The sequence below is a fragment of the Populus alba genome, chromosome 5 (genome assembly GCF_005239225.2).
Source record: "Populus alba chromosome 5, ASM523922v2, whole genome shotgun sequence".
NCBI classification, from domain to species: Eukaryota; Viridiplantae; Streptophyta; class Magnoliopsida; order Malpighiales; family Salicaceae; genus Populus; species Populus alba.
The window spans coordinates 14530130-14539638 of NC_133288.1; the positions used below are offsets into that span (position 1 = coordinate 14530130).

The 9509-nt window shown below is 34.5% G+C and overlaps 1 protein-coding gene across 1 annotated transcript; it reads left to right on the top strand.

Annotated features, from left to right (window-relative positions):
• The first annotated feature begins 2801 nt into the window (after positions 1 to 2801).
• On the top strand, positions 2802 to 5525 carry LOC118036707 (serine/threonine-protein kinase-like protein At1g28390). The gene has a single exon (XM_035042503.2). The coding sequence runs from the start codon at positions 3268 to 3270 to the stop codon at positions 4780 to 4782; it is 1515 nt and encodes a 504-aa protein (XP_034898394.1). The 5' UTR covers positions 2802 to 3267; the 3' UTR covers positions 4783 to 5525.
• The last annotated feature ends 3984 nt before the right edge of the window (positions 5526 to 9509 follow it).

The following is a 9509-nucleotide window of genomic DNA, read 5'->3' on the forward strand; positions in this document are numbered from 1 at the left end:
TTTTAAATTGAATTTACTTATTTTTCTCAACTTTAATGCTATTTCTTCTTTTAGTCTTTCTTGCATATTTCAAATATCATGATTAAACATGGTTTTGTAAACATTAACATCAAAACTCATTCCTCCACTTTTCTTTCATTTGGCCGAATGTCATCTTCCTTTTCCTCCCCTAAATTTTCCTTCGTTTACTTGTTATTTCAACTTTTTTTCATGCTATTACACTCCAACTTCATCATTTTTCCTTCCCCTCATAATTTCCCCAAATTCCCATAAGAATCCTAGATTCAAGAATCAAGGATTTAAGGGAAATTAAAGTAAAATTTCATGAAATTACTTCATAACTTAATCAAATAAGCTTAAAAACATCTAAATCAAACATTAAATCCAAACTTCTCATGCTTACCAATTGACTTTCTTCCAATTTCTCTTCTCTCCCAAGGTTAGCCAAATTCCCTCTCTCAATTCCCCATTCCTTCACTTGATTCTTTCTTATATTAGTGTTTTATAAGTTAGACTTTGTAAGTTTACAAGGTTATTCTCTCACTTTTTTTATTTTTTCCCTTGGTTTTTATGTTTTTCCCTTACTTTTCTCCCTTTCTCTCTCGCTTTTTCTTTTGTTTCTTTTCCCATTCTGCTTTTGCCCAATCAGTAGCATATAAAAGAAAAGGAGAGCTGATTTATTTTATTTTGTAATGGCAAATAACTATTTTACCCTTAATGAATATGTTTGCTTCTATTTGATAGTTCTTATTTTTTTTTGTTAGCACTACCATGCTCCGTTCATCCTAAAATTTTAAGCAGATTTTATTTAATATATTTTAAGGTCTATCATAAAATTTTAGTTTAATTTAATGGTTGTATTGAAAATTACACTCAATAATGTAAAATTGGTCAAATTGTGATTTTTCATCAAATTTCTGAATTTTTTCAAATATTTTAAAATTTTAACCCAAGCTAAGACATCAAATTATAAGGCTCCATATAAAGTTTTAGAATTTTTTTATAACTCAATTGAAAGTTATAAATTTATTTTTTTATTGCATAAAACTAGTCAAGTTATGATTTTTCACCTAGAGGGTTTACATTAAGGATCAATTTTCTCTCTCCTTCAAATCTCCTCTTCACATGATTGTTTCTCTCTCCTGATGGTTGTCCTGGTTCTCAGCTAGTTTGTGTTGATGGAGGTTCCAAGATGGAGGAAATGGGTCAATGGGTATGTAATGGCTGGTAGAATGGAATAGGTGTGCGGTGGTTGGGTTAAGAGAATGGGGACAACAACTAGGTGGTGTTAGAGTGTGGAGGAGGCAGTGGTCTGTGTTTGGTTCGGTGATAGGTGGAGATGGTGGATAAAATTGTGAGGTTTTGTCAAAAGGGAATCAGTTTGCTGGTTTTTTATGTGTGGGTAAGGCTGTTGGTGTTAGGAAGATGCAGGCCAGTCAGGTAGTGTTGGTTGCGACTAGTCTAAAAAAAAGCTTAGGCTTCTAGGGTTTCTAGTTAAAAAGAGTGTTTTTTTTTTTTTTTTATGGGGAGAGAATGTGAGAAAGATGGTTTTTTGCTTTTCTTTATTTTTTTTCTCTCCCCCTTTTTATATGTGGTATAATCACATATTTATAGGTAAGTAAATTTGTTATTTTTAATTGCTTGGTCTATAAGCAAACTTGGTGACCAAGTAACTTGAAAAAAAAAAAATGATCCCTCAACTTCCTTCTTTTCATTTTTAGTTCACTTTGTCCATTTTGATTTTTTCTTGTATAATTTTTTTTTTTAAAGAGTAACTTTAATGTTGACTTAAAAAGCACGTTGACTTAAAAAGAGTAACTTGGTTTTTGTTGTTTTTCACTATTTTTTGATTGTTTTTTAAAATTTGGTCAAAATTAGATAATAACAAGTGCTATCTTGTGTAATATAGAGATATTAAAACTTTAATTGTATTATCCACTCTAGTGAGAGAGTTTCTTGTGAACAAAATCATCCTTATAAACCTTTGAGAGTTAGGTAAAAACTCTTGATATTGTGGTGAAAGAATTTCACAAATGAAAAAAATCTTGAAGATAACATATTTTATAGTGAGAAAAATCTTGAAGAATTTCTTCAAGTGCTATAAAATGTTTGATGTAGATTCATCAAGTGTAATTGTACGCTAAAATCTAAACAAGTTAAGGAATACAATAATTAATTACGGTTTGGTAGTTAAGATGTAAACATAAACTTGCCGAACTATGTAAAAAACAAGTTCGCAAACTTTTTTTCTTTATCTTTTTATTTTAAATATTTTAATTATATTATTAGATATTGTGTTTAGTTGGAGTAGTTTGCATTAATTGTTGAATTTAATGATACATTTAATTCACTTTTTTTTTTTTTATGGTATAATACTTTAACAACACAAATTGAGTGTTGCTCGCATCGTAAGGAGGACCATTCAATCTTATGAAATATTGTAATATTTCTTCTTCTTCTTTTATGCAAGCCATTCATTGCTCAACCGCGTGGATCCTTGACTTTCTTTTCCTAATGTATTCAACAAAGCAGCCTAAAATGCGAACGGCAATAATAGCTATATATATAATACAACATGTGTTACTACTAGTGGCATTATTAACCCAATCAATCAAGTGTATAAAATAAAGAACGTTATGATGCTTGGACATTTAAATTTATCTTTTCTCTTTCAAATGAAAGCAATAATTTAGAAGCTCCTTTCTCTTTTACCAACAATCCAAATTAAAGACAAGAAAAGAAATCACATGGAGAAGGATAAAAATTGAAGTAGCTGAGCGGAAAAGTAAAAGCAAATCGATGGGTAGATGCTACCCCACCACATCTTTAAGCCAACCCCGAGAAATTCCTCTCAAAGATGCACGCGTTTGCATGTATAAACCATTAAAATAATACAGCAATGACACCCAAAGCAATTCAAAATTTCCAAGCTTTGACTGTTTTCACATCTCTCTCTCTCTCCCCCATGTTTCAGAGTCAAAGTTGTAAAACAGCACACACACTTTAGTCTCCTTTTACTAGATTTAAGTTTTAGACATCAAAACCCACACCTTCCCCTTTCTCTGTTACTGCTGCTGCTGCTATTATTATTATTATTATTATTATTATTATTATTAGGATTCTAATGGCATTTGCCTCCCTCGTTTCCCACCTCCTCCTCCTCCCTTACCAAATACAACCACCCTCCTTTAAACCCATCACTCCTATCTCGCTCTCTCACCTGATCAGTAGCGACCTTGACTGAATCAGCACTCACACTCACATATCATGGGCTATTTCTCTTGCAATGCAGACTCTGCAATTGCAACCTGCGATCCTTCCAACTGGGATTCTTATCGCAAGCGAAGAAGAAACAAGAACCTAACCAAACCAATCAAAATCAGAGAGTTCAGTTACACTGAACTTGTCAACGCCACCAATACTTTCTCCGCAGAAACCTTCCTTGGAAAAGGCAGCCATGGAACCGTTTATAAAGCCTTTCTCGACCAAGGCAAGCTCATAGCCGCCGTTAAAAAGACAACCCATCAAACAAATTTCTGCAACGGCTATAACTCTAACTGCGCGACAGTTCCTCCGGCAGACAACGAGATTGAAACTCTATCCAGAGTTCAGCATCCAAGATTGGTAAACCTCCTTGGTTTCTGTGTTGATCCTACAGGCCGTAAACTACTTGTCGTCGAGTACATGCCAAACGGCTCATTATACGATCTTCTACATTCCAGCTCTCGACCTCCCGGTTGGACCAGGCGGGTTCGGTTCGCATTACAAATAGCAAAAGCGGTCCAGGCTCTCCACGCCTCTAACCCGCCGGTGATTCACAGAGACATAAAATCATCAAATGTGCTGATCGATGAATACTGGAAAGCGAGGCTAGGCGATTTTGGTCTTGCCTTAAGAGGACACGTGGAAGACGTTCATGTGAAGTGCACGCCACCGGCGGGGACGTTAGGGTACCTTGATCCAGCCTATCTTGCACCAGGGGATTTAAGCGCCAAGAGTGACGTGTTCAGTTTTGGGATTTTGCTGTTGGAGATCATTAGTGGCAGAAATGCGATTGATGTAAATTACAGTCCTCCTTCAGTGGTTGATTGGGCGGTTCCCTTAATTAAAAAAGGTGACTTGGGGGCAATATGTGATAACCGGGTGGCTTCGATGCCCGACCCGGTTGTGATCCGGAATTTGTCTGTTTTGGCTGCTAGGTGCGTGAGATCCACGGCCGAAAAGCGTCCAGGAATGGCGGAGGTGGTTGAAGGATTGAAACTTGTTAGTAGAAGAATCCAAGCGCCGCCTATTTGGAATCACTTGAGAAGGCGCGTGAGGCGCGTGGATGAGGTGGGTGTGGTCGTTGATAGAAGTGAAGAGGAGGTTAGTGTCAACGTTCACAAGACGGTTAAAGTAGGAAGTAGGAGAAATAGTAAAGTATCGAGTGTTTCAAGGGTAGGGTATGGAAGCGAAACGATTGGTTCGGTGGGGGATAGAGTGATTAGGTCGAAATCTATTGGTTCTTTTGGTGAGATAAAGATGGGGTCTGATTATTCGTGGAGAAAACCTGGAGGGGTGGCAGTGAAAATGCCTGTGGTGAAATTAAGCAAGTCGAGGTCTATGGGGGTGTTGCATGGTCCTAGGCTTGTACATTACAAGAAGAGAGGATTTCTCTTAGAATTTGGAACAGAAAGTGATTCAAGGGAATACGATGTTGCCCCTATGCGAAACTTGTTTATTGGTTTGGATGAGAAATTGGAGCAAAGGATCCAAGAGAAGCCGTTGGTGTCTAAGAACTAAATGTACTCTTGTCGGACAAATCCAGAGAATTTGTCTGCTTTGATTCTGGGCTGGCTGGACCAATGTCCCTCCCATCACATCCTCTGTTGTGGGTTGATGAATTTAGTCGTCACTGTATTTTATGGCATGTCTCCCATTGTAAGAGGTTTAGATGCATGCCAAGTTGCTGCTGTAGTCTGGTCTTAGCCTTGGCATTTTGACGATGGTAAGCAACCCCTCAACTTACAGCAGGTTATCTCTAGGAGGTGGCATCATCCTAGCGTCACTGAGTTGGAAAAGATTAGAGAGTTCTTCAACTCCAATTACAGTGTCTCGCTCCCTTTCTATATCTTTCTATTTTCACATCCATGTTGAGCTATATACCGCTGTGTTCTTTCTTGTGGCACTTCTCAAAATTGCTTTCAGAGCTCTTTGCTTGAAACAACTCCATGTGGATTGGCATTGTGCATGAACTTATGGTGAACAGGAAGATTTACTGGAAATCTTTGTATGATTGGGTTGTTATGTGCTCTTCAAGCTTCAAGTGGTCAGCCAATTTCAGACCTGACACTGGTGAAGTGGAGCGTATGCTTCAAGCCTTTTAACACAGAGAAATTAATATCTGTCAATTACTTCATGCCAGGGCATTTCGCTGGCATCTTTTTTTCTTTTTTTAAAGCACTGGAACAGATTTAGATAAGATTCCGATTTGGTTCCTGTAATTGACTAACAGAAGAATAAGAATTCGAAGCTCTGGTGTCTAACGGGATAATCCAACAAAAATTGTTTCTACTTTCTATCAATTAACCTCCCCAACTTTCATGGTATTTTCAATTTTCCCCTTCCATCTACAAACTACCAAATTTGTTGATGCCGCGTGATTCTATTTCTCAATTGACCCTCCAAAGTGTTAAAAAACAAAAACAAAAAATACTGGTTCAAGCACCATCCCTCAATCATATTAAAATTCATAAAAATTATCTCATTAAAAAGTTAAAACAACCCCATTACATTACAATTACTTACAAAATATATAATTAATGAGCTAGGCAAATCATTGTAAATCCACGATCCCCAATTTGTTTTTTTCATTTTCATCCTCTTAATTTTTTTTATAGTCTGTTATACTTAGTTTCATGATCATTTTGTGAAAATTTATCAACAAAATAAAAACATCAGCAATAGAAAACCAAAGTGTAAAACAATGTCACAACCCAATTTTGAGTTCCCAAAAGATTATCCTTTTTTTATACAAAAAAAAAAAAACCAAAGAAAAATGAGGGAAAAAATGTAGGAAAAGAAGCGACTTTGTTGGCAAGAACATGCTAAAGAGGGATGTACATGCATAAATAAGAAATGGAGGGAATAAACTAGATCTTTGACATTTTTAGAAACTCAATTACACCCTTGAAGGACTTAAATGTGAAAGGTAATGCAAATTCAAGATTAACTTCAATAAATATTTGGACAAATTTACATGAAAGTGAAGTTTGAGGACTTAATTAATTTTTTAATAGGCTGATTTGATTTGATCATGGGTCTAATTAAAGGTTTAATTATGTTTATAAATTAATTTAGGCTGAAATTTAAAGAATTAATTAAGTGTCAATGACTTAATTAGACTTTTAATTGGTTAAATTAATTTTATTAAGGACTTACTTGGTGAAAAAATAAGTTTGGAAGCTTCATTTGAGCTTAATTAAGAAGATAGAAATTTTAAAGTACCAGATTTAATTTTTTTTCAAATTTTATTGGATGAGATCAGGGTTTAAATTGCAAGAAAATCAAAATTTAGGGGTCAATTAAGGATCAAATGAAAGAAATTTATAACCAATAACCAAAGTGCAAAGTAAAAGTTATGGTTAAAGTCTAATTTTTAACCAATTAAGGGTCAAACGAAAGAAATTCAAACCAATAACCCAATTAGAAAACCCTAATTTTTAGGGTTTAAGCTGTAAACCCCAGAAAAAATAAAAGTTGCTTAAATTGCAAACTAACTACATGGGGAAATAAAAGTGAGGAAATTCATGCATATGGTTAAATAAAAATAAAAATTCAAAAAATTTTGAATATAAATTTCCGGACAAAATAATTCAAGACATTATAAATAAACCTGGTAATGTTTGTCGCATGTGTGCAACATCGCAGCGATCATCCACCACTTAGGTGTGTTATCTGTCTAGGCAAATATGGTAAGATAAGGAATTCTTGTCTTTTCCATGGAAAAAGAGAAAGGGAGTCACCACCTAGTATTTTGATCATTAAAAACCCTAACTGGTCTCAAAGATAGGGTACGGAGACTAGTTGTATAAAGAAAATGTATTAACACCTCAAATATGCCCTACCTAAGGTAAGCTGCATTATTTTATTTGTTTAATCAAAATCTAAGGTTTGGTCGTGTTTTCTAATTGTTGGTCTTGTCTGTCTAAGATTCAAGAAAAGCCCTCATCAATAAGAAGATTATTATCTTAATGGGAAAAAATATAACCGTTCTAGTCTCCATCCAGAATACGTATTACGTGTAATGTTGTACTCAGATACTAAAAGACAAACAAAATAAAATTTTTGTTGTTTTTGAAATTTTAGTCAATGTTCTCTTAACTTTAATAAATTGGTTATTAAAGCTAAAATGTATGCTAAAACATTGTTTTTTGGTATATGAAAAACATAATATGATTTTTTAGCTTTGAGACACTTGGCCGTATGCACAAAAAAAAAAATTTTTTTTCTTTTTAAATTTTTTATTGTATTTTGGAAGTTTTGATGAAAATTAAGTATTTTAATACCGGATTTGTATTTTTACAACATAAAATATAGACCGATATTAAGAAAAAAAGGCATAAATCAAAAAGTGGAAAAATCACAAATATTGAAAAATATTTTTTTTCTTTTAATTTTTTTTTAGTGGGCCGAAGCCAGCCCAATCCGTGTGAACAATGCTCTCTAATGTTCACATGCTACATGAACAATGGAGGCTGGGGTGATGAGATGAAGTAGGAGAAGAAAAAAAAAAATGGGAGAAGGCTAACCTGCAGTGGTTGTTGTTGGTGGTGAAGCTACAGGAAGCGACAAGCAGTGGCGCTGGTGGTTCTTGGTAGTTTTCCTTCTCTTTTTCCTTTCTGTTTTTTTTCTTCTCTTCTCTGTTTTTCGTTCTTTTCACTACTTCTTAGCTTCTTCTTTTTTTCTTTTGGTCTTTCCCCCTCTTCTACTCTCTCTTTCTCTCTCTACTCTCTTCCCTTGTATTTATAGGAAAAACAAGGAAGAGAGAGGCAGGGGCGACCATTGTGCCGCCGCCCTAAAAATCGCCTGAGGGGCATGTCCCCTTTTTTTTTCCCCCGTGGTAGGCCACAGGTCAAAGTTTATACAAGTGGTGGTCCTTCGTCGGCGTCTTTTTTATGCTTTTCAGAGGAAGAAAGTAGGTGAAAACAGGGGAGAAAAAAAAATCTTCTTCTTCTCCTACCTCGTGCGTCCAAGGGAAGAAGAAGACCCACAGTGCTGTTCAAAATGACACCATTTTGGGCTTCTCTTTTATTTTCATGAACAGTAAATAAAACGACACCGTTTTGGACAAAACACGTCATTTCATTTAAAAGAAAAAGGCGGCAAAAACATGTCAAAGTCCAAATCAATCTTCAATTTGTGATTTCTTCAATCAAGTCCTCAATTGCAATTTTGATTTTAAAAATCAATTCAAATACCTCCCTGTCAAATTCAATTGATGGCCCTAAAGTTGGCTGTTTTTTTAACATTGGTCTATGGTCTTGAATTTATGCAATTTAACCCTTAATTAATCAATAAACTTCTAATTTATTCAATTTGGCCCCTGATTTGGTTTAATTGCAGCCCCTCCATTTTCGCGCATTTTTATTTTGGTCCTTAGTTTTGAATTTCTTCAATTAAGTCCCTAATTGGCCATCAAACTTCAATATTTATGCAATTAAGCCCCTGATTTGATCAAATTAACTCTAAAAAATTATAATTTGACCCGAGAACTTTAATTTATTTCAATTAAAGCCCAAATTGACTTCAAAATCAATTTTGCTTGCAATAAAACCCTCCATAAATTCAATTAAACCTTCAATAAAATATAATTGAGTTCATAAACATCTGATTTTTGGACTTTTCTTCCTCAAATTGAATTTTCTTTGTCACAGGGCTCTCACCAATCAACAAAATACAGTCAAATTTCAAACTTTGTATTTTTGAACCCCTTCAACCAATTTTTGACCATTTTCTAAGCGTTTTGACATCCTCTTTTCACTGTTATATTTTTTTGATAATATTTTTTATTTTTTTAAGAGAGAAAAAATGTGAATTGGGGAATAATTCGAGACATTATAAATAAACCCAGTAATGTTAAGGGTTGGATTTAATTGAAGAAAATAATACACTTAAAGAAAATGAGGTCTAAGTGTAAATAAGAGAAATTATAGAGTATAAATATTCCTCTCCTCACCAAAAATATGCAGCAACCATAAGGAAAGAAAAAAGAAAGTTATGTATCCATTCTTGCAAAATCAAGAGAAAAACACCAAAATTTCAATAACCCATTCAAGATTAAGGGTTTATAGATGGAATAAACACTTATGGGCAAGGGATTGACAAGAAAATTGAACATGAAGAGAAGAAAGAGGGTAGACTGTCATTAGAAAAGAAAGGAAGGAGTTGAAAATCTTCAACTGGTTGAAGTGCAAAACCTTAATTTGTATCGGGTAAGGTATTCTAAACATGATCTTATAATTAATTTC

Excerpts from the sequence above, each read along its gene's own strand:
- LOC118036707 (XM_035042503.2), top strand. The coding sequence starts at position 3,268 with ATGGGCTATTTCTCTTGCAATGCAGACTCTGCAATTGCAACCTGCGAT.